Source organism: Lytechinus pictus, chromosome 8 (genome assembly GCF_037042905.1).
Source record: "Lytechinus pictus isolate F3 Inbred chromosome 8, Lp3.0, whole genome shotgun sequence".
Classification (NCBI taxonomy): domain Eukaryota; kingdom Metazoa; phylum Echinodermata; class Echinoidea; order Temnopleuroida; family Toxopneustidae; genus Lytechinus; species Lytechinus pictus.
The window spans coordinates 14637735-14664296 of record NC_087252.1 but is presented as its reverse complement, the minus strand read 5'-3'; the positions used below and the strand labels follow the sequence as shown (position 1 = coordinate 14664296).

The window sequence follows — 26562 nt, the reverse complement described above, 5'->3', positions numbered from 1 at the left end:
CTCTCTGTCTTTCTCTCTCTCTCTCTACTTCTATCTATTTATCTATGTCTCTATCTATTTATCAGTCTTCTATATCTATCTTTCGGCATCTAAGTGTATCAATCCATCAAACTTCAATTTTCTTTCTATTGTATGTATCTGTTTATTTTGTCTGTCATTCTATTCATTTGGTTAATAATTTATATTTAGAAGAAAAAAAAATTTCTTAACTTTTCATTAAGAAAAAACCTAACTGCAAAAGCATGTTCGGATTTCACTCATATGACTGCTCTCTGTACATGAAATGCTCTGATCAGTAACTGTGCAGACTGCATGCGGTGGTGTGGGACTCGCCTGTGTCGCACGCTGCAACCAGCGACGTGTGTAGACTCTTCACTAGTCGCTTTGTGGCTATTTTTGCGGAAAATGCCTTCGCCAGGGTGTAAAACGGAAACGCGCCCCCCGGGTTTATACGCCCTGCCGCCTGCCGCCCTTTTGAAATCGAAAGAAAACTGGAAATAGAGATAAACAAACAGCTTGCCATAGACACTTCCGCTCTCGCAATTCAGTCACACTCTGACTATCTATGGATTTGGGAATCTTCCTTCCTATTTGCCTTTTATGATTTGGTTGCCAGTGCCAATAACAGGTAAGATTATGGGTACAGGGAGGGAGGGGATAGAACTAGTTAATCATTCGATAAAAGGAAATGCTGAAAAGGGGATGGGATCGGGACTTGTGCCGCGTGGCGGCTAAGCTGAGGAAATGGTGCAGTGTGTTCAGCAACCGCTAACCGTCTCCCCGGAGCCCCTGGGCGGCGGCAACCACTGCAACGAGTCCTAACGTCCATGGCCATGCGCAGTGAGTCGCCATCGGCAGTCTTCAACCTTCAATTTTGCAACCAAAAAAAAATTCTTACCCAAATCTTTGTATGAGATGAAAGTATCCACAAATCCCTTAAAATATATGATAAACTTTTCTCCTGAAATTGCCACAGTTTTTAGTAAGAACATCATGAATTACCAGATTACACACTTCCGGAACGGCGACACAATCAATAGTCAATACTATTACTACTATTACTAGTAATAGGCCTAGACCTTATCGCAAATAGATTCACGCAAAGGATCATGGGATCGCAAAGGGGGCAATAGCGCCGCTGTTGTCCGGATGCGAGCGCAAGCAGCCGACAATAAAGTGTACGATTTCCATAGTGTATCAAAATACGATCGACGCCCGCAGCCAACATTTTGCTAACTTCCAGTAAACGCCTCTTCATATTTGTTCCAGAGTCTAACATCACTTTTCTTCTTAATCATGGGTGGCAGAGATAGATGTGCTGTCTATAGCTGCAAGAATTACCGCAGATTTTATGAAGACAAGTGCAATTTTCTTTCATTTTCGCGCACTGTCTGTGCGTATTTTGAGCTGTGCAGCTGCTGTGCAAAGTGTGCTTGTGTGCACGGACAGCGGGCGTGCACTCTCGGCCCAGGGGTACGTCGGCGAGGCAGTGGAGGAAACTGGTCCCGGAATTCCAACAAATAATAAAATGATGATCAATAAAACAAACTTTGCAGTAGATTTGATTACCTTATTCTAGTTTGATATTTTTGTAATATCAATCGATAATCAAGAATACATGTTTCATAAATAATTATCTCAATCATGATTTTATTCAGAGTAGGCCTATAAACCGAGCTGTGTTTTCTTTTTCTCTCCACAGATATATAATATTATTCAGGATCGTGGTCGGAAATTCTGAAGTTTTATTAGTGGCACGCATAGACAAAACAATGAATGAAATAGAAAAATGAGAATAGATGAAAAAATTAGAATAGATGAAAGTATATTGAGAGAAAAATAAGCTAAAAAAAGAAATTAATGAGGAAGGTGATCTGAAAGAGAAGTGACTGAATGCGATGAACTTAATGTAAATGTTGAAATAAGATTTTTTATCAAAAGAATGGAATAGGGCCTATATATCATTTATATGAATTAAATATCCATCATCTGCTAAGTTTCAGACAAAATAAAATTACAGAGAGGTTGGAGATATAGGGCCTATACAGGATCATAAAATGTTTTAAATTCAGGGATTTATTTAATCTTTATTCTGCATGTCATAGGCCTATTATTTTATATGCCCTTAACATTATATATATATATATATATATATACATACACTAGCTTATTTTTGGCTTTAAATTTGTCTCATGCACCCCCTATATAGAACTTGTATGATCAAACTAAACAGCCCGAGTTGCAAAAAAGGACTATATTTCCCCCAAAATAACAAAAACTAGCTAAATTTATATGGAGATATATGGTCTACATTATGATTCTCATGAATATTTTTAAATGGAAAAATATGCTATCTAATTTGGATCACCGACGTGGTCTTTTCTAAAGTCGATCGGCATTGACCCGCAATCACCGTCTCACTTTTCCCACAAAATCTTCCCAAGTTTAGCCCCAGAAATCTTCGAAAATACGGTGAGTATTGAGTTCATACTTTCACTGGGCAATCATGATACAAAGATTGTTCTATAAATCCACATTCAAGTATCCAAAATAATTTAAATACAAAGAAATCAGACTTAAAAAAAAGCCTGGATTTTGAGTGACACTACACAAAACATATGGCGTTGTATGGCTTCCCGAAAGCCGATTCCGCGTTTGCCCCCTTTCGCATCCCGTGATCCTCTGCGATGACAGACGCCCTCACGCGACAGACGCTATTTGCGATAAGGTCTATGATGGGTATATTTTGAGTCGCCGATTCGAAAAATCCAATACATTTACTACACAGACATATCGCGCATGCGCACACACACGCACCGATCGTATACAAAAGTGCATTGACTCAGCTGCGTTGTTGAAACCTCTCCGTGGGTTGAGATATACGTTGAGTCGCCACCCCCTCTTATTTTGATAACAATTGTCACCCCCACCTTCAAAATGAAATGATCGTGAGCATTTTTTTATAATCTATATTTTGATACCAAATATTGGTTACTTGAGCGGGCAGTTTTGGAAACATTGATTGCTTAGTGTGGGTGTCTCAAATCGTCGCCCGAGAAAAATGGCAGCTTAAATTCACACCGTACGGATCCAAATTTGCAAGTCTGACTTTGACTGCGCTAAACTCGTCTTTTGCTGGATCTTTTAACCAAACGTTGCAGCATTTCAGGGAATTACTGAGGATTAATATCAGATGCCACAAGACACTTTTCAACATTGCAAAAGATTTCTAGAACCATTGTAGTCAGGCAGTGACAGGTGAGTGGCGCAACAGTAAAAAAATTGGACGTGGTGACTCACTGCGCATGGACGTTAGTTTTCTATCCGACCGAAAGCACGCTCATTTTGTTATTTTATTTAGTTATATATTAATTGGTGTTATTTATTTTATACTGCAGGCAGGGCGCGACAAACCCGCTTGCCCGGGGCAAGTGAAAATGACGGATGGGCAAGCATTTCTCAAAGTCAATTGCCCGATCGTGCAAGTGAATGTTTTGAAAATAAAATAATAAAATGTCAGTGATAATCACAACTATCTCTCATATATTGTCAAACCAGTAAAAAAACAGTGGAAACTGATGTAAAATCAGCGCCAAATACAGATAATTTAACGCCAGGTACCTCGTTTGAAGAACCGTGCCATCTCATCTTACGTTCTATGTGCGCATGCGCTACTATCTTGCGCAATTTGCTGATGCAACCCCCTCCAAAAAAAAAAAAAAAAGAAAGGCAAAAGTGGCTAAAATTTCACATTTGTAATCTTTAAATACATGAAATGGACGTCTATTTTTCATATTACCTTGAGATTGTTTTGATCTAGTTGGAAACAACCGAAAAAAAATGAAGAATATTAAGCTCTTTCTTGACTCTGACTTTGATGATGTTACGTTCGGTAAATGTTTTTTCTTACTGTTGTCCCACATGTAGACTTTCATGGTGTTGACCAAGTATAATGTTGCAACACCATGAAAGTCTACATGTGGGACCACGATATAAAAAAATATTGACCGAGTGTAACATCATAATACGATGATGAAAAGACAAGAGAGAGGTGAATATTCTTAATTTTCTTGATAGCTTCCAACTAAATCAAAACAATTTCAAGATAATATGGAAAATAAATGGCATGGATTTAAAGATGCAAAATATGAAATTTTAGCAACTTTTGGGGAATTTTTTTTTTTTTCTTCTTCTTATTTTTCTTCTTTTTTAAAATACTTTTTTTAACCTTTAACGCCCATTTAGATCTGCTAGTACTATAGCAAAATCTTCAAAATCTTCAAAATAAACGTAATGACTCAGGCCTACTTTGCTGAAAATATACTTATAAATATAAATGTGTGTTCTTTACTCCACATGATTCTCAATTGTTTTTATTTATATGATCCTCATAAATAATAGTACCGTCGTAAAAAAAATAATGAAAGAAAATAATAAAACAAATTGGGCAAGCAGTTTTTTCTATCGGGCAAGCAAATATTTTCATCACTTGCCCTGTTGGGCAAGTGATGAAAATTTTTTTTTGTAGAGGCCTGCTGCAGGGTAGGCCTGTTCAGCTATGCAAAACTGCTTTCTAAATCAGTGTACAGCGCCAACTTGGTTGGCGTCTCTCATTCAATGAACAAGCCAAGGGCAAGGCCAAGCCAGGCCCGCAAGGGCAAGCAAGAACAGTGGCAAAATAAGATTGGCAATGTTTGGTTTATTTTCTCTCCTTTGTTTGACAATGTGAGATTCCATTACAGCTAATCATCATATAACTTGGCTCTTGACTTCAGTAAATTTGAATCTTTTAATTATTTTTTATGCTATTAAAAATAGAGATTGAAAAATGAAAAATCTTCCTATATTATTTTCCAGCAATAGAGGGCATATACAAAAATATGCCCCAAATTCAAGTTTTGGAGCACTCTATACTTTAGTGAATACAAAAATTATTTCCAAGTTACTAATGAAAAATAAATCTCAACTGTATGGAAGTTAGTATTTTTGGTCACAAAAGTGATATTTTAATGATTTTTTTAAAGTGTGAGTTGTGTACAGCATTGGCAAAACATGGATGCATGCACTTGTTCACTGCAACCATCCTGTCTGTGGGGAATCTACAGGTAGGACTATGGTATGCCAATGCTGTACATAGCACACACTTTAAATAATCATTAAAATATCACTTTTGTGACCAAAATTACTAATTTCCATACAGTTGCAATTTATTTTTCATTAGTAACTTGGGAATAATTTTTGTATTCACCAGAGTGCTCAAAAACTTGAATTTTGGGCATATTTTTGCGTACGCCCTCTATTGGTGGAAAGTAATATGGCAAGAAAATTTTCATTTTTCAATCTCTATTTTTAATTAAGAAAAAATAATTTAAAGAATCAAATTTACATAAGAGCCAAGTTATATGATAAATAGCTGTATTGGAAACTGACAGTGTAAAAAAATCAAGCGTTTGTCCCATAGAAAAAGAGAAAATAAGCCAAAATTGCCACTCTTATTTTGCCATACATGGAGATGTAACTGAGAACAAGGTTATATCATAACCTTGTTCATTGAATGAGTGGATGCATGGAAAACACTCTTCACTGACATCTTTGACCTTCTTGTCATAGGGTTGCAGCCTTGCAGGCCCATCATGTCCATGCATTTGGAAACCAGTTGTCAAACAAACTTGTACCTCTACTTAGAGCGAATATATGTGAAGAAACCTCGCTTCAGTGATTTTCAAAAGATTTGATGCAAAAAGCTTTGATCCTGATGTAAAGACGTTCTCTGGTTCCCTCTCTCCTCAAGCAATATTTCTCAGACTAAAAAACACTGCAATTACAAGTAGAATCTATGTGCTGGCATGCTGGCGGCCGCAGTCAAACTTGTGATTGCAAATGTAATGTTTTCGAATCGTCAATGAAATATAGGATAGGAAGAACGTTAGATTCATTTCATGTTGGAGAGTTTGATGAATTAAAAATGAGTTCAACACAGGCATTTGGCTTTTGATCACTTTTTGTCTCGCCCAACAGAGGTGAAGGCGAGACTTAGGGATCCAAATGTCGTCCGTCGTCCGTCCGTCACAAACCTGTAATGAAATTTAACTCTACAACCGTAAGTCGCTTTTCAACCAAACTTGGATGGTAGATGGACTTGGGGGACCTGCATGTTATGCTGCAGTCTGAGGTCACATGGTAAGGTCAAAGGTCATTTTCAGGTCAACGTTAAAGTTTACATGCAAGACTCTTGTGACACCTAACTCCACAACCGTAAGTCGCTTTTCAACCGAACTTGGATGGTAGATGGACTTGGGGATCTGCATGTTATGCTGCAGTCTGAGGTCATATGGTTTGGTCAAAGGTCATTTTTAGGTCAATGTTAAAGTTTACATGCAAGACTCTGTTATGACACCTAACTCCGCAACCGTAAGTCGCTTTTCAACCAAACTTGAATGGCAGATGGACTTGGGGGACCTGCATGTTATGCTACAGTCGGAGGTCACATGATAAAGTCAAAGGTCATTTTCAGGTCAACGTTAAAGTTTACATGCAAGACTCTCTTATGACACCTAACTTCGCAACTGTAAGTTTTATTTCAACCAAACTTGGATGGTAGATGGACTTGGGAGACCTGCATGTTATGCTGCAGTCGGAGGACACATGGTAAGGTCAAAGGTCATTTTCAGGTCAACGTTAAAGTTTACATGCAAGACTCTTATGACAAGTGTTATTCCATCCCAGTCATTTCACAATGAAGTTTCGATATAATTCTCTTGCGTGCCCTCGCAAATCACGATATTTCTGGTTATTTTCATAAGTGGGCGAGACACAAAATTGCTTTTGCCTTGTCTCTAAATATGATGGATAGATTTGTATGTACCCCAGAATTTAGGGAATCCCCCCCCCCCAATTTTAGGGAATTCCCCCAATTCCATGAATTAGAACATAATTTGTGCTACAGTATGAGACCTAAAAGGGTCTCTCATACCTGTATCTAGGCTCTGTGATGAAAATATCTTCTAAGATATGGTTCTCTCAAACTAGCACCTACATGTAACTATTATTAGGGTTTGCATTGAAGGTTACTGTGAAAATGGCAATAATAATTTAATTTCAAATTAATTTCAGATGCTGAAACGAGAGAGATCTCCTGACCAGAGGGTCATTCATCCTCAGTCCAAGCAATGCATGTTGAATGATGAAAGTCACATTTCAGAGCCTGCTTTTGATGGGAGTTACGGGTCTAGCAATGCGATGAGACAGATGGTCAGTTTGGAGAATGAACAAGAATCTGTTAGGTGAGTTAAGAACCTTTTCAATAATTATGTGAAGGACACTACATGTGTGCACAGCTAGGTATTCCCTGCTGAATGATGTGTGCTGTATAAGCTAAAACAACAGTTGTGAGTAAGAGTCTTTATTTCCCATAGCTATAGACCCATAATGAAAAAATCATGCCTTGTAATTAAACTATTTTCAATAAGGCACATAACCACAAGTCAGAGCTCTGCCTTTACCATCATAAACTTATGCAGATTAATTTAGTATATATATGCGATTCTTATCATGACAAAACATTTGGAACAGGGTCACGTTGGTAATGTGGAAGAATCTAGCATTGTTTTATTGGTGAGAGGGAAGGAGGGAGGGAGCGGTCCAGGGACTGTAAACTTGTAACGTAAAGTATACATAAACATAGACAGCTGGCAGCCATCTGTTTCGAAAAGTTATAAAAAATTTTTTTTAATCTTTTATTTCTCCTCTTACACAGACGGCTCGCGAACGTGCAGCCACCATTAAGGGATTAACAATGCAAATCCCCCCCCCCCCCCGACGCGGCCCATAGATTTTTGTCTTTATTTTATAAAAGATATGTAAAAAGAACTGGACCAAAATAAAGATTATTATTCTGTTTTGGCCTGAAATGCACCAAAACAGGAAAAAATTAACATAAAAGGACAAAAAACAGTGACGTACTTCAGCTGTCGCGCAATCCGAACTTAATACATAAACATATGGCCATTGAGTCCCTGTACAGATCGAGTTAGAACTTCGGTCTCTGTCATTGGTGAGTGGAGCCAACGGAGTTCAGCGACGCAACCAATATAACAGAGACCGAAGCTTTTGGTCTAACTTAAAGAGAAATTCCATTAGTTGCAGTAAACACTGATTTCATGAGAAAGTCTGTAAAACCAGGCTTAATTGTCAGTATATCATCGAGGATCTAGATCTGGTACAGTTACATAAACTGAACTTTGTGAAATCTTGAAATCTACGCTGAAAAATGTTCAGACTGAACTTCCCCAACACAGATAAGCGCACGTGGGACAGTGTATAATTATTGCTTTGAGCGTCGGGCCCGACGCTCTACCCGAATCCTGTGCTTATTTGCTGATTTCTCAGCAATTACACAATTTCTTCCAGAATCCTTTGGCACATGCGTTTTAACAGACACTTTGGTGGTCATTTCATTGGATTCTGTAGAACTCATTTTGATATCGTTACCAAAACTAGCATTTACCTTTAAACATTAATATTTTGTGCAAAGGTAATCAATCAGATTGGACAGTAGACCTTCTGCATATATGTGACGTCATGATCCCATAGTACTCTCCTTCACTGGATAAGATCTACACATGTGTAAGTGTGAAACTTAGGAAGTTGTCAGAGATGCACCAGCTGCACATCACCAAAGCATGCAAGGCAACAGCTTCTGCCTCTATTAAGATGATGGCGCGATGACGTCAATGCATAAGTCTATTCAGTGTTTTCAAAATAACCAACACGATTTCAACTTGAAGACAAAAATACTGAAAAGAAAATGACATTTTGATAAAGGGAACATATTTCAAGGATCAAACCTCATTTTCATCTTAAAATCATAAACAGAGTCATAAGTATTTATACACTCACCCTGTTCCGCATACCTTTGTATTCTTGTTAATTTTTCCTGATCCAAAATGTATGAATACCAATGACTCTGTTTATGATTTTAGGATGAAGATGAGGCGTGAACCTTGAAACATGTTGCATTTATTAAAATGTGTTTTTTTCATTATTTTTGTCTTCTATTCAATGTATATATCTCTCTCCACAGTGATGGATGTGAATGCCACGTGCATGGTTGTAGCCAGTCTTTCGCAAGCGTAGAGGATTACGAAGACCACTATAATGTTTGTCACCGCTTCATATGTCGTTACTGTCAGCGATTCTATCCAACAAACCACCTACTGGAAATCCACCTCACGGAAAATCACGACAGCTTTTTCTCACTGCTTTCACAACAGCAACCAATGGTATGTTTATGAACATAAATTGTTAACTTTTTATTATGATGAGTGGTACATGTAGTTACAAAAGTCATCAGTTCTTAATACCTAAAAATGCAGTACAAGACATTTGTAATATTAATGGCAAAAAGAAGCTGCTGAAAACTGCTTATCTAATAAAAGAGAGCCAATGGAGTAAATTAGAAAGTCAAAAGGGGCCTAAGCTTTCGATCCTAGCAGAATCTTTGTCGGAGGCAAAATGTTTTTCCATCATATCTCTCTCCACAGTGATGGATGACTTTCCGTCATTTTGCCTCCGACGAAGATTCTGCTAGGATCGAAAGCTTAGGCCCCTTTTGACTTTCTAATTTGTAATATTACACGTACATAGGTTATATAAAATTGAATCAGTGATAGGGCAATACCCAAGGGAATGAGATCTGAACTCTTTTATAGGGATGGAGCTTTAATAGCAAGTTGGAAAAAAACCTTAAAAGATGTTTAAAAATCTAAGAAACATACATGTATTTGAATTTTTTAAATTGTTACATTGAGTGATATTTAGCACTATGCATCCATAGCAATCTTGGCTTTTAATGGCACAGAACCATTAATATTACATTTTCACCATTCACATTACTCCCAGTACCGCTGCCTTGAGGAAAAATGCAACTATCGTTTCATGGATGCACGGGACAGGATAGGTCATCTGACCAGTTGCCATGGATACCCAGCAAGCTTCTCTTTTGATAGGAGGTAACAATCTTAAGAACCTGTCACATCGTTCGGTGCAACTCACCCGCAACAAAGTTTTGAGCATGTTCAAAACTTTTCTGTGTGCAAATCAGACTTGCATGCACTTCTGCCAGCAACTGCGTGTGAGATGCATGCAAGATGCTTTCAACGCAGGCGACCTGTGGGTAGCAAAAATAGTTGTACGCAAGGCTTGCACGGAACGCTGTGACATACATGTAGCCTTTATTACTTATTAATAATAGTCTTTGCCTTCAAGCATTGTGAAATGTGAAATATAGTATGTGACTTCCCACACCATAACCAACAATAAGTGGACAGAGAAGTTTCTTTGTAAATAGTCTAAACAGTATTTGGTATTCAAAGGTAAAAATTAAGAAAATCAGCTTATCTGAAGGCGTATTTCTTCTTCTTCCTACTGTCAACATTTGAAGTAGAAACATTAGATAAAAGAAAAGGTTTTCTTTGACACCATTTTTGCTGGACTGCTTATATGTTTTACCTTGCTTGCAGTATGCACATGTCATGCTTGAGTGAACCCTAAAATTAAGACCTTTTTTTTTCTCTTTATTTTTTGAAGCTCACACAGAATGTCATCTACATGCAATCGGGTACTTAAATGGGTTGTCCTTGGACAGTATACAAGTAAGGTATCATTTTAAAAGTTTAGGATTTGCTATTTTGTTCTCAATTAAAATTCTCAAAATTCTGGGCAACTTATTGGTATGGGGTTGGCAGGTCATATGTACGAGGGTTGATTAGTGAGTTACTCAGCTGCTGTGATTTCTGTCCTGTTGGTTTTAACTGTTTAACTTCTTTTTACAATCAAGTGTCCAATTTTTATCACATCAAACCCAATTGCATTGTCTACCCCCTTTCCCGTTGACCCACTCCCATGCCCTCTTGTAATATCTTCTGCTTTTATTCTCACACGACACTCATGAAACTTGTCAAACTAAACTAATACTGTATGCAGGACTGATTTCTTGTTGTGATTTACATGTAGGCAACACTCAAGACTGGTTGATGTGTCTGGAGGCCTTGAAGAAAGCAGAGATGTAGATTCTGGCGCCCAGAAGAACAGAATTTGCCGTCCACCTCGAACTCGGTAAGCGATGGTCATATCATGGGCATGGCGTAAGGAAGTTAGTACATGTTTGTTATCAGTTTATACTATAAAATTCTTAACGTGTATCACTGTAAATGTAAATGGGGGCATCATGGTCTTCTCTCAATCGGAGGGACGTGGGTTCAATTCCCAGCCATGGTGTGCTTTCCTTCAGCAAGAAATTTACCCACATTGTGCTGCACTCAACCCAGGTGAGGTGAATGGGTAGCAGGAAGACATTCCTCAAATGCTTGAGCGCTTATATAGGCAACACAGCTAATGCTGGGGTAATAATAGCAGCAATTTGTATCCTCCTCTGTTGACCAGTTCAAGAAAGCCATCTATTTTGCTATTAGAGGACAGTGGATTTCGTGGACTAAGCTGATCATTCGGTGGTGTTGAATAATCCCAAACATGGATTGCATGTGCAGTGCTTTGTAACTGAAAGGAAAATGTGCTATATCAATGACTTCTGAATTGGATGGTTTGAAAAATGTTATAACTTTGTTTTCCTTTCAATTTACATACTGAAATTCACAGTGTTGTTTTTGTCTGATTTTACTTCATCATTTCAAATATTATCATTTTCATCCTGGAGTAACCCTTTCATGTGATTGATGAATACAAAGCTCTTTATTGGTGGGATAATTGTTTGGTTTACAGGGTACCAGATATCATAAGCTTTGGTATAGGAGGTTCAGAACTGTTTCAGTGTCAAGGAAGTTGAATTCTAACTTTTATGTCAAGGTGAGTTGGTATTCCCAATTTGTCCACTCATCACATGGTCTAACTTCATTTAGTCTATTACCATTCCATCCTTCAACATTTTGTCTAACAGCCATTTGGTTTAATACCCATTCGTTCCAATCAACACTTTGTCTAATTACCAGTTTGTCTATGACCATTTACTCCATTTATAGTTGATCTAGTATCCATTTTATATTATACATTTCGTCCAATTAGCATTTAGTCCAATTAGACCAAATGGAAAATTTACTAAATGGCAATTGGACCAACTGGTCAGATGAAATGGTGAGTGGACAAAATGGCAATTAGATCATGTCGATGGTAGACCAAATGATAGTAGACAATTTGGTAATTGGACAAATTGGCATTAGACTAATTGGACAAATTGGCATTAGACTAATTGGAAATAAATGGGTGAGTTCATAGTCAAAACGAAGGACTCTTACTCTCGAGTCATTCCTTAAAAAAGTAACCGGGTGGTCCACTGGTGCAAATTTCTCCAGATCGGTGAATGCAATGTCGCCAAAGGCTATTAATTATGAAACAAGTTTAAGCCTATATTTCCAAACCTTGATCAACCAAGTAGAGTTATGAAAATACTAGTACGAAGCAGGATTTCTCAATTTTCCATTTTGCTCTATTTGGTTGGTTTTTTTATTTATTTATTTTTTGCGGTTATGATTTTATCATAATGGAGAATACGGGAAAGCGGTAATAAAAAGACAAATGGACAGTTATGGTGGAATTCGTGCTTCAAGACAAGGCACAAGCTTTTGACATATTTCCTTACACAGTTATACCCTTCACATCTTGCTCATCACAGATGATAATTTCTTTTGTTTTATTCATATTTTATATGCATAAATACAGTCACAAGAGGTTAAGGAAGATTATATGGATGATCGGAACAAGCGACTTCAGATGAAAAGAAATTTTCTGCTGATGGAAGAGGATGGATTGCTACACTCAAGCTACAGCCATCAGTAAAAGCAGGCAGCTGTAACCCATTTCCTACTGGAAGCAAATGGTACCTGTACTAATTTTATGGGAATTACAGAATTAAAAGTTGTTCACATGTTCACTCATTTTCTACTGGGACAAGGTTGTCTTGGTCCAAAGCTTAGAGGACGTAGAGATATCAGTAGTCGATAGGTTAACCCATTGCGTACTGGAACCAGGTGGTTCATGCCTGAAGCCTATGGGAATTACAGAATTCAGTATTCAACAGGTTATACGATATCATCAAGCCTGTAATGTTAAAGCAATGTACTGAATCACTTGTGGTTGCATGGTTAAGGAGAGCACAATTACTAGGTTAGGCCTGGGAGTAAGACTCAAACCATTAATGCATTCGAGCAGTTTTACCACAATCAGCAACCAAATACTACTTTTTACTTTGATCAAATGTTTGCCAGATATTGATTACTGAGTTGTGACCAGTAATTATCAAAAGTACATGGCTATATTCTCTGATATTTGACAGCATAGGGGAAGATAACAAATGAAATTTCCACTGAAAATTAATTAATTTCAAGCATTGTAACTTTTTCAAGAATTGACAAGAGTGCCGTGCCAATGATAGTGCATCATTCAGCTCTGTCGATGTGCATGTCATAGGCGCCACACTGGTACACTTCACTAAATCAGCTTGCTCATTATGTGTAGGTCATGCAAATTAAAGGTAATTTTTTTTTTTGATTTCCTAAAATCTAGGAAACTTATATGCTTTTCACACTGCACTTTTTGTCCTAAATTGGTGGGGCTGGGGGGGGGGGGGGGTCTTAGCCCCACCAATTTCCCGGGGTTAAGCTTAGCCCACTTCGTTTTCACACTACGTTTTAGCAAAGTGGGCTAGCTTGGTAAATAGTACGGTACGATCTGGCCCTGCAAAAAAGCAGGGTTAGCCGGCTTATTGTGGTGCTAGCACCACAATTGCGGTGCTAAGAGATGCAGTGTGAAAACGAAACGGGGCTAAGCATTAGCCAATCACAGAATTCGAATTGCACATTAATCATGCTCTGTATGGTAACATCATCAATATTCATGAGCTGAGGGATAGTCTGGGGTTAGGGCATTAACCACGGTTGAGCAGATAGTATGGGGTTAAGAAAGACAGTGTGAATCGAAAAAAAGATAGTATGGGGTTAAGGATAGTCCGGGGTTAAGGATAGTATGGGGTTAAGGAAATGCAGTGTGAAAAGCATATTAGTGTTTGAATGATTCAATTATTTACCATGGCAAACAAACGAATGGCAAAAAAGATATTTGTCCCAGGCCTAACAACTACATGGTGCTTTGAACAGAATTTATTTTTTGAGAGCAAGTAAAGCCAACATCTAAAATGCAGGTGTGGATCCAGAGTCTGACTTTTACGGGGTGTGAATTTGTCTGAAACAAAATGTCATTGCTTATTTTACGGATGCAAAATTCTAAGGCATTCTTATTCAGATTTTATGGGTTGTGCCTCCCCCTGGATCCCTGAAATGCATGCTTGTCAAAATATCAGATTACGATGTATACAAATACATTAATTGTTTTATTGGCAGTTCAGTATGTTCGTCCGGTTTGTTTACAAAGGATATTGTACCAATTTTATGTAGGGGAAAATAATTATGACAGTGGATATCCATAGTTGAGGTTGATTGGATCAATCACAACGTTTTGTGAGACAGGTCCCAGGTTTAGGTCCTGGCAATTTTACATCTGATTTTTTTTCTCTTTAAAGAAAGACCCTAGGTTGGTGGCTGCGTCTGTGGCATTTATCAGTTTGTGATCAAGGCCCTGTCTTAAAAAGAGTTACGATTGATCCAATCAATCGTAACTCTATGGAAATCCATCAGTATCATAAATTTTTCCACAGGAAATTAGCGCAATGTCTTTTGTAAACAAAGAGAAGCACAGTGAATTCTTAAAGAAAACAATGCATGAATATACATCATAGCTAGAAAATATTTTGAAGAAACATGCATAAATACATGTTGACATTGCTGGCCTTCCATAGTTGCGATTGATCGGATCGATCGCAACTCTTTGTAAGACGGGGCCCTAGGTTTGGTGTTACCACAGGGAACTCCTTCACACCTCCAGCTACATGTTCAGTATCTAAGACAGTTCTGTTCGGGATCGTTTGTCCGTACATAGTTGGCCATTTCCTAGGTCTCTATAAAGGTGCGAGTTATACTGATATACCCTGTATTTTTCCCTTCTTGCTGGGCAGAGTGTACTATGAAACGAGACCCTCTGCCTTGCACTCCGCCCGAGATGAAGTGCATGCAGGTGACTGGCGGAAGTTATCAATTACAAGGTAGAACCTAAAGTTATATCAATTAAATTCTTATAGGCAGAAAATGAAAAGGCTGTAAAGAAAAGATAGAATGATTCGATAAAATATTCTACTCACATGTCGAGCAAGGACAGAAATTGATCATTTGTGAGTCCTCGAGCCCCCCGAAGCTCGCTCCACCGATCAAATATCTCACTGTGCACTCTTATAGTCCCCCTCTTCGATCTCGACAGTTCGTATAACTTGCTTGATTCTCTTTTTCTTGTACCTGGAGAAGCACCCTTCGGTCCCCTCCTTCCTCGTCTCCCATACTGGTATCCTCTTGATTAGATGTATAAAATTTTACTTGAATTATTGTGCGATATGTATACGTTACGAACCTCTTGCCTTCAGCTTCAGTTAATTGTAAATTACAGCGCTTGTGTTGGTTGCGGCCTAGCGCTCGATCGATCGCCGGCCTGGCTGGGCCAGCTACACGTACCAGTAGATGCTGACCGTGCTGCAGCAACTATGCACTTGACGAAAAATAACATACATCTTTGGAAACAATGTGGACCGAACAGTTAGAGATGAATACTTCATGGGTAAAGGGGTGAGTAAAAGTCCAGAATGACTCAGTAACAATAAACATTAAACATGCACTATCTTACATAGGCGCACGAACACCATCGTGGTGCGACGCAAACCAAAACAAATGTTTGACTTTCTATTGTAGAGGGAGCTACACAAGATTTAAAAAACAAACCGCCGAGCCAAAGAAAGAAACGCTACCGGGATACCCGTACTTAAATAAAATTGATTAATTTCACCATCAAAACACAATTTCTGTCCATTTACTTCACGTCATATCATTTTCAGGGCAAACACAATCATGTAATGCATAAATGAAGTAAAGTGATGACAAACGCATTTTTGAGAATCTCCAAAACTATTCACTCTCTTTCAAGACCTATTAAACTTCTCATCTATTATTGGGTTTTAAAAGGCCAAAGGAGTGCGTTCTCCACCAGCAGTCAACGTGGACACTTCTCTTTATTTTTGTCTCACCTGCATAGCAGAATGAGACTATAGGCGCCGCTTTTCCGACGGCGGCGGCGTCAACACCAAATCTTAACCAAAGGTTAAGTTTTTGAAATGACAATATAACTTAGAAAGTATATGGACCTAGTTCATGAAACATGGCCATAAGGTTAATCAAGTATTACTGAATATCCTGCCTGATTTTCACGTCACAAGATCAAAGGTCATTTAGGGTCAATGAACTTTGGCCAAATTGGGGGTATCTGTTGAATTACCATCATAACTTTGACAGTTTATGGATTTGATACCTGAAACTTGAACATAATAGTAATCAAGTATCACTGAACATCCTGTGCAAGTTTCAGGTCACATGATTAAGGTCAAAGGTCATTTAGGGTCAATGAACTTTGGCCAAATTGGGGGTATTTGTTGAATTACCATCATAACTTTGAAAGTATATTGCTCTAGTTTATTAAACTTGGACATAAGAGTAATCAAGTATCACTGAACATCCTGTGGGCATTTCAGGTCACATGACCAAGGTCAAAGGTCAATGAACTTTGGCCATAATGGGGATATCTGTTGAATTACCATCATAACTTTGAAAGTTTATGGATCTGATTCATGAAACTTGGACATAAGAGTAATCAACTATCACTGAACATCCTGTGCGAGTTTCAGGTCACATGATCAAGGTCAAAGGTCATGTAAGGTCAATGAACTTTGGCCATGTTGGTGGTATTTGTTGAAATACCATCATATCTCTGTAAGTGTATTTGTCTAGTTCATAAAACGTGGACATAAGAGTAACCAAGTATCACTGAACATCTTGTGCGAGTTATAGTAGTTTTCAAAGTCAGCACTGCTACTATATTGAAACGTGTGATGCAGGTGAAACCGCCAGAGGCATTCCACTTGTTCATAATTTTTGTGGCTGTGTTCCAAACCATCAAGCTTGGTCCAGTAGCGACATTGTTCTCATCCGCAACAGAAACCAAGTTGGGTTTGGTAATCCTGACTGAGTTTGGGTTCCTAGGTTTGTACACAGTGAAGTTCTGTTCCTCAACCACGACTTTATATTTAATGATGGCAAAATCTTTTGCCTTGGATGAATCTCTCACTTGCCCTCTTGATGACAGATATGTCTCCCATGTGTCTACCTTTTTCCCATTCATTCAGTGCAACACCTGCACACTCCTCAAAGTTCAATATTAACCCTAATTCTCCCGGGGGGGGGGGGGGGGGGGGCCATTATTGCCCCCCCCTCGACAATTTTCGCGATATATCTGCAGCGCAAAATTTTTTGACCTCGCTGCTCTCTGACTTTTTACTTTCAAGTCTCGCGCAAATTTTGAGACCAAATTTGTGACGCCCGGGTACGCGGTTACGACATTACGCAACATTATGTAAGTGCATGTCAGACCCAAAATTGCTCATAAACGTGATTTCATGTACAAATCCAATGCAAATTGTGTATTTGGCCAAAATTCATAAATGTATCATTATTTCTACTTTTAATGATTAAACTTAATTAATTTTGTCTTGTTTATGATTAGAATTAAGTCTGGAACGATTTCCATCGAAAAAACAATAAAAAACAAAAAGTAAAAAAACTAAGAAATACATAAGAAATTAAAAAAAACAATAAAATACATAAGAAATCGGTCTTGGTACCAGAACTTTTTTCATTCACAATTGTTAGGAATGCTATAAAGAATATTTTCACCAAAAAATAGCATTCTAGGAGCTTTATTTAGTGAATCAGAGCAATAAGTATGATTTCATGAATAAATTAGCATAATTAATTCATATAAAATAAAAATATATGAATTCAGTGAAATTTACCAATGCAACTGCATAGATTACGTCATTCTCTACCATCATGCAAATTTTCGTTGTGATCGCGCAATCCACGGCTGAGATCTTAAGGGGGGCCATAATGGCCCCCCCCCCCCCCCCCCCGGGAATGACAAGAATCAAAATACCCCGGGAGATTGAGGGTTAAATGCTTACAATAGGAAAGTTCAATTTACAATAGAGGGTTCCTGTGTGACGTCACTGTGCGACGGGCGTCCATCTTGGGAGTACAAATGCCCGGTCGATGACCCTAGCTAGCTATGATGCGTTATGCAACAGCGCGATGTACACAATATCGTACTCACTGGTACTTCGAGCTTGTATTTTTATCAACATCGAAATTCATCATGCCAAACTTTTGTGCTATGTACAAATGTGGAAATAGGGCTAACAGAGACAAAAAGTCCTTTTTCCGTTTGCCAGCTATTGTGACAAGAGAAGGAGAGGAAACCTTTGAACTCTCGAAGGATAGGCGAGGAAAGTGAAGGCACTATCAGCAGGCTTGAATGCCTGGCAGTGACCAGGCAACGCACTCAAAACCACAGATTTTTTACCACATGTGTTCAGTGCAGTAAACAAGTCATTTATTTTGTTGACTGTTGGTTGTGGAGCTGCAGGTTGTACAGTATGGCAGTGACTTGGGCTTCTCACCTGACTATCATGCACAAGATCATCCAATTTACATTTTTGTGATTGTGCTGATGTGAAATCAATCTTATGGACAGGCATGTACTGTACTTCTCTCCTTGCACTTGGCATTTTCCAATATGCTGCCTCCTGTGTCACAGTTTTGGAGTCCCTGATTCTCACCTTCGTTTCCAGGTAAAACAAGACGGCACATACATGTGTACAGGTTTCACCCTGACCCGCCATGCAGTCACAGTGGGCTGCTACCACCTTCCCATCTTTCTCAGCAACGATCCACGGTTTCAGTGGCGTTTCACGCAACCGCTGATAATGCATCACTTGGATATAAATAAACAGACAAAATGAGACAATGTACATTAGCATGACTTAAAATTGAAACAATCATATGGTGTGCTTGGATTGTACTACATGTAAGGCTACAAGTTGAATAATTTTCTAGAAAGAATTTGTACTGGTACATTACATACTGTATATGTACTACACATTCTACATGCACTTAGATGGGGTATCACAGATATTTGCCCATCGCCTCGATCAACATCAAATTTAAAATCATCAGTCATACTCAGTACATTTTAAAAAAGCAATTCACTGAATCCAGCAGATCTTCTCTCTCACTTTCACATTCATTCACCCGATATCTTGGGTCAGGCTCAGACTAGCCAGAGAGGATGTTGTTAGAAATAATGATCCAGCAGGCAGCACTTCTGTGTGATAATTGTAATTTTTGGTGTCACACTGCCTGTGTAGGAATTTCCTCTCTTTCAAGATTCAAAGTTTGCCAAACACACACAAACTTCTTGTAATTACGCCTATCGGTTCCAGTGCGCTGCCACTGCACTGGAACCGAATGCGAAGCGGGCAGCGGCCACGGCTGGCATGGCTGTGTACGCCGCAAAGAAATTTTGATGCTTGAAGCTTGATTGAAATCATTATATGATTCATATTCATAATCATTTCTCATTAATTGAAGTAAAAATAAATATTTCTTACCCGTCCATACACAATAATCAGCTGCTTTACCGTGTTTGGAGTAGAAACGTCCCTCACCCCCCCCCCCTCCCCCCCGTTTACAGACTGGTTGTACGCTTCCAAGCTTTTATACGATTGTATATCTTCGAGTGTGTTTGGGCTTGGCGAGAACAACACAAAATTGAAAATATCAGCGTACGAAATTGCTGGGAAACTGTCAGGATCTTCACTCCAGCTTCTCTTTGGAAGTGAGTAAGGGTCGACACCACCGATGAAATATATTTTCTCTTCATATCTCGCTTTTGAAGCCTCGTCAAGACCGTTGAAATATGTAGATGGTGGGTATCGTTCACGTGTGTTTACTAGACTAGCCGCCATATTGAAACTGGATTGTCCTCCAACATGGCGACGCGCAGCGTTACTATGGGGATTATGATCTCAACGGGAACCCTCTATAGTCATATTGTCTTTCACAGACTCACTTCGTGAATCCAAGCGTTTGATTTCTTTTGGCTATGCTTCTCTTTGCCAATGCTCTTGCAGCACTGTGACTCTTATCGACCATACATCTGTCTTGTATTTTCCCATTATAGCCAGAAGTGCATTTGCCTCCCTTTTGCTGCTCCTGCTCACATGTTTCATCAGAACTTGATAGAAGTTGCTCTGTTGCACTGATCAACTCTGAGAGTCGATTCTCTGAACTTTCTGTTTGAACCTCAAAGAAACTTATTCCAACTATACCTATATATCTGTCCTAGCCAGCATTGCTATGTGGGGATGTGATTTTGTTTCTATTCTGTCCACATGTAGTTGAAGCACAACTGGAACATCATTTTTCTCTGTTGCAATTTTTGCAGATTTCTTTGACAAAGTAGCTTGTTCAAAGGCCATTAAGCCATAGTAAACTTGCTCTGGGGAGCCTACCACAATCATAGCTTGCAACTCATTGGAGATCTTATCGGATAATATCTGGCACAGGCTTTGAGCCAACACCTCGAGACAACATGAAGCGTCCATCCTCAAAAGTTGTTATTTATTTATCCTCCATTCATCAGGTTCACAGCTAAGTTCACCATGTTCTTGTTCAAGATCTGCTCAATCAGATTTTTACTTTGCATTCTGTTCTTCACTCCTTTTCAAACAATGATACCGAGCTTTCTCATTTTTTTTAATGAGATTCTCTTTTCTTTCAGATTGTCACCAAGTTTTTGCACATGTGTTAATATGTTGACTTCTGTTTTCATGTTGCATAATTTTTCTTCCTCACACTACACTTTTAGTGTAGACTCGAGCATAAATGTGGCTGGCAGATCGACCCACTCATTCCATTTTTCTGCAAAATACAGAAGATGACATTCCCTGCTTGAGCTTGGCAGATCTGAAAAAATTGTTTTGCCTTTGTCACGATTGGTGGCGAATGGAGCAATGGCCTCACGAGCTCTCCCTTGATACCTGAATAGGACATCAAAATAGTTGTCCCCCTTCTTTTCCCAGCATCTCGCTCAGACTGCCCTGGTAGTGGCTGCTCGTCTTCTGATGACATTTTTTAATTAGATCTAAGATTAGTTCTATGCTTTCAAAACATGAAGACTTGAGCTTGCGAGACAATCGGTACAGGCGGCTGGTACCATTCAGAAAAGGTCTTACTATCCATCTCCTGATTTGCCATATTGTCCTTGTCCATGAAAGTTTGGATTTCTCCTTTGTCTCCAGGATCTTCTCCATGCTGTTCCAAATGCTTGTAAATGCTCTGATTTTTCAGTACTAATCGGATAATATCTGACACATGCTTTGAGCCAACACCTCGAGATATGAGTTCATAACACACAACATCAATATCAGAAGTGAAGCATCCATCTTCAAAGGTCCTTATTTATTGATCCCCCATTAATCAAGTTCACGTCAAAGTTCCCCATGTTCTTGTTCACGATCTGCTTACTGAGCTGTTAACTTTGCCCTCTCATCGTCATAACCTTTCTGCTCTTCACTCCTTTGCGAACAATGATACCGAGCTTGCTCAGTTTTGTTTTTGGAGATTCTCCTCTTATCTTTCAGATTTTCACCTAAGTTTCTGCATACCGTAAGTAACGTGTATTAACCGCACCTTTTTCTCGGCGGGACAGAATCAAAAGTCGGGGGTGCGGTTTATACACGGTGATAGATCTGAGCCAAGCCAATCTCGGCCCGATACCACTACCAGTTTACAACTCGCGTCGGGTGGCCGAGCATAGCCGCTTGGGGCAATGCCGTTTAGAGGGGCATGAGCCGCGGATGTAAAAAGGAAGCAACTATGACTACCGGTATCTACCGTAAATGTCCCTCAAAGTTAGATTACGGTAACAAACGCACCTACCTTCATGAAACTGACATTTTGAATGGTGTGACTTTGTCTTTGTTGTCATTTATTAGTCAACGCGGCAAAGTTCAGACGCTAATCGACAATCGACCGAACAGCACGGTGCGGCTAGCCGCACATGTTTATCGCAACGTCAACGTAAGCTGGCGCTTTACCTTTCTGTGGCTGTTATAATGTTTGACAAATTATTGGTATTATTTGACAATTTTGTGCCATGACGAGGGAGGTAAACGGAAGAAAGTTTCATGAACTTCATGTCATAATTTCAATTTGACTCATTTATTGATTACCTGTATTATTATTTTGATGTTTTCTGTCACGCATTAAGCAAATTTTGGAACAGAAAAAGAAGGCCTAATGGCGTTATGAACGAGCATTTTTTTTCTTTGTCATTCTTCATCTTAAAATCAATCTATAATTTTCCTCTTTATCCTTTCGTTCATTTCCTTATTTTTCATTTTTTTTTCTTAATATGCAAGAAAGAAAGAAAAATTATTTATCTCAAACTCCTATCTCTCTTCATCTCATTCTTGCTCTTAAATTTCTTCTCTTTATCATTTCCCCACGTTACCTTTTTTCTCTGTGTTTTAAACTCCAATTTCTTTCATTTGCCTTTCCTTCATTTCTCTCTATCATCCATCATCTTAAAATCAATCTTCAATCCCCGTCTTCATTCCTTCCGACTTTTTATTTTTAAAAATTATTATTATTCATTTTATTCCCGCCCAGAGCTCCCATTGAAAATACGGTATACCGGTACTAGCATTTTTTTTCCTATTTGCTGTCTGTAAGATACCGCCACACACGTACTGAGAACTACCGGTAGTGGTTCAAAGCAGACAAGAAAAACACCTGAACAAAATCGCAAATTACTTGTATCTTGAACCTTCCCATATTCCCGTGTCTGAAATTCATGTCAAGACATTGAATGCTAGACAGAATTCTGAAAGCAAAAGTGGGGCTGTGATGCAGGAATTATGGTATGAACGATCTTCTCGAATGGGTGAGCCCCCATGTTGATGCTGGTGTAGCGGTCGTGCCCCTAGATTGACCGCTAGGTTATGGTATTATGAAGCAAAGCCCAGAAAACCAGTGAATTACCTGTGTTTTCTGGAAAGACTTCTCAGGTGAGTGTGGTTCAGTTCAATAGCAGCTTCAAATACGATGATCTCAGTCTTCCGGCGTCTCAAGTGGCCTAGCGCCCTCTCTCGGTGGCCCCCTCAGTAGTAGACCTGTATGGGGGTGGGGTTGACTTACTACAACAGTCCCCCCCCCCCCCCCGTTCTATAAAACTCGGTCCCTCGAGTTTCTAACCCCCATGGACGCCATCCAAACCAGATACCAGGCAGAGGGAGGAAAAAATTTTCCACTCCCTAGGCACCCCAACCAGGAGACCTTATCTCCCGGCTGGGCATGAGTAAATACAAGCCCATTTAAAAATTCCCTTTGGTCTTTTATGTACACAATGCTCCTTGGAAAACTGGAGCACCAGTACCCAACCTAGGTCCCCCAGGTGCAGGAAGGGGGCGTCAGCGCTGCCATTACACGGAAAGGGCCATTTAAAACACTCCCCTCCAAAGCGGACCATGAAGCATTCCCTACATGGCTTAAATATACAAAAAAGACATTAAAAAACAGTGACAAAAGAACACAAGAGACATAGAGAGGAGGCGACTCAGTTGGTCTCCCCCCACACAGAAAAAACATGTAGGATCCTTAACGCGCAAACGTAACCCAAAAAATGCAAAGGGAATCGGAATCCCTCCGGAAAAAATGGAGGACAAAGCTCCTCCATTCCCCTTTCCTACCCTCACTACACCCCATAGAGCGCCAGATGATTAATCCGGGCATGCTCCATGAGGGTGAGAAAACTTACGCGCCGAGCTGAGGCGACAAGTTCTCCCACCTCCCCGGTGTATGCAGGGGTCATAAATTTGACCCCCCCTACGGGGAGATATGGAGAATCCGTCTCCAGCAATAGCTTAGGAAGAGGAACCTGCCTCAATGCGTCCAGCTGCTCCCCAGTGAAATGTTTCACCTTGCAGCCGAAGCTAAAGTAGGTATGGGGGAAAACTTTCCCCCAAGCCTCGACCTCTAGAGGTCCAAGGGTACAACAGTGGATGTGAATCCGCTGATGTCTGTTGACCCTCGTTCTGGTCGCTTCTCTAACGATCCTAGAGGGGACATCGGAAGTGTTACCGTCTTGTCCCCGCAAATGCAGTACGAGGACTTTGCCAGTAGCCCCGATCTGCTCTAGGATGGACGTATAGACAAGCAACTGCTTCGACCACGTGGAGGGTGGGAGAGAGTAGTCCAAACCAATCTCCCCGAGCGCGCTGGTCTTAGGGTCACAAGCCAATCGGCCCATGGCGTCTAAGTCGGCTTCTTCGAAACTGGAATCAAAGCGGGGGAGTACCCCCACGGAGACCTTCCAGTTACGACCCTCCGGGAACACGATATTCTTATACCTGCGGGATCACAGAAATTCGCGACACCCCCGACCAGACGGACTGGGACCCGAGGCTCCCTGCCCGACGTCAGCTCAGCACACCTCCAGCCCTTCTTTCCAAGACGACCCTCCAGGAAGTCTAGGTGGAAATGGCTGTCAACAGCCAGAGGTATGGGGGGATTTGCCGCGACTTCCGCGAAAGAAACGCGCCCAGCCTCCGGGGTAAGTCCCTGGGTTCGTCTCCAAACCCGGGTCGGAACCGAGCCCTTTGGTGCCGCAGGGGTAGCCGATACCCCCCCTTTAGCAGCTGGTGGCGCGCCTGCTGCAGCCAGAGCCGAATAAGCTGGGACATAATCCCTGCCACGCCCAGATGATGTGGGCCTCTTCTGCCTTACTACCGGCTTCGGGGGATTTGTGCCCCCCGCCGGTTTGGGTTGCGCAGGTTCGACTGGCATAGCCTCCTCCTTCTCAGGGGCACTGGAACCCCCAAGGTGGTGCAACTGATGAAGTTCTTCCTCAGTAAGCTGCCCCACCTGAAATGCTAAAACGCGCCAGTGGAGTAACGCGGCAACAGAGTTTAGGGGCCGCACCGAAATACGGCTGGGCCGGGATGCTCCCAGCTGTTCCAGGAAGCGGAACATCTCCTCCTCCATGGACGGCGGAATATACCAATTCCAATTATCGGGGGCTTTTCTATTCACAAACCTAACCAGTGCGTCCAGGTCGGGACTGCCTGTAAAACACTGGGCCAAGAAACGGAGACACCCCATTACCTCCAGGAGAGGGAACTCCTCCCCAGCGGGTCTGTCCAGCCCCAAACGGAGTGCAGAAGGCATGTGGCGATATACATGTACCTTCAGTTTGTGGTGAGGCCGCTGCTGACAAAGAGGACAAGGTCCCCTCGCCTTCCGCTTGTGAGCCGGCCCTCCAATAGCCCCGCTTAGCGCGCGTTTACCCGGGCTGGCAGGTGCCCCTGCCCAGCCCCGCCTTCCCGCCTCCCTCTTTTCGTGCATGATGGACCTACCCCCCATAGACGATTCCCCAGCCTGGGCTTCTGGGACCTTTGTGTCCTTGAATGGGACCTCCTGATAATCTGGAGGCGGAGCTTCAGACGCCGCAGCTGGCACCCCGGTATCCATAGCCTCCTCTGGATTGGGGGCGGCTTCCGGAGTAATCAGAGCAGTTTCCGGACTAAGTCCCGCCTGCTCCGAATCGCACGTCGCGGTCGAGGCCTCAGGAACCTGCTGGCCCTGGAACCATGGCGCCGATGTTTTCGCCGCGGATATCCTCCCCTCAAGGTGAGGCATGTATGCCAGACCTCGAGGGAAGCGACGCTGTCTCTCCATGGCGGGTTCCCACCATGGAGTGTCGGGGTCAAAAAACACCGACCCATCATTCTCACCCCCTCCGTCCAGTAAAGGGAACCGGTCCCTATATTGATCTGGGGACAACCGTCCCCCGAGGTATTCGTGTAGACAGCGGACCCAACCAGCATCCGCCATCTCCACAGCACGCGCATACGCCCTATCCACAAACCCCAGGACCAAGTCCCAGGGTAGCCCAGATTGGGCCATCCTAACAATTGTGCCCGGACATGGAAGGAGTTGGCCCCGCAGGAGCCACTCCAACGCCTCCAAACCGCGCATTTGCTTCTCATGGAGGGGCCGATTTATCCCCTCCATGTCCTCAAACCCCGGAGGCGCTCGCACAGCTCCCCCTTTGCTGGGTGCCGCTTGGGCCCCCGCAATGTCCCCAGTGGCTGATGGAACCGTGACCGGCTCCTTAGCCCCCATTACCTGTGAAGGGGCGGGTTCTACCCCTTCGCCTTGGTCCTGGACACCTGTCCCAAGGTCAGTCTGGCCCAGAGAAGAGATCAAGCTGTCCTCCTCTCCAATAGAGCCCTCAAGTTCCCCCTCAGAGGGTAACGGAAGATTTACCACTTCCTCCATCTGCAGAAAAGACAAAAAGGGAGACCAGAAAAGTATGATAAGTATCCTGCAATCACAAAAGAGGTGGTTAGAAAAGTATTATCCCATTGAAAACTACACCTTAGTATCCCAGGACCATTACGCCCCAACGAGAACAAGGTACCCACCCGGAAACACCAACCCTCCC

At 41.1% G+C, this 26562-nt stretch overlaps 1 protein-coding gene across 2 annotated transcripts; it reads left to right on the top strand.

Annotated features, from left to right (window-relative positions):
- The first annotated feature begins 482 nt into the window (after nt 1–482).
- Nucleotides 483–17747, top strand: LOC129266775 (zinc finger protein 511-like). 2 transcript variants are annotated; one of them, XR_010294420.1, is made up of 8 exons: nt 519–628; nt 7114–7283; nt 9083–9281; nt 9901–10010; nt 11014–11115; nt 11779–11862; nt 12733–13598; nt 13648–17747. XR_010294420.1 is itself a non-coding variant. In XM_064103629.1 (7 exons), exons 2-6 carry the CDS (start codon nt 7114–7116, stop codon nt 11840–11842), a joined length of 645 nt encoding a protein of 214 aa, XP_063959699.1. In that variant the 5' UTR covers nt 483–628; the 3' UTR covers nt 11843–11862; nt 12733–17747. The 2 variants fall into 2 exon arrangements, 1 of the variants encoding a protein (XP_063959699.1); XM_064103629.1 differs by having other exon boundaries at nt 483–628; nt 12733–17747.
- Nucleotides 17748–26562: the final 8815 nt, after the last annotated feature.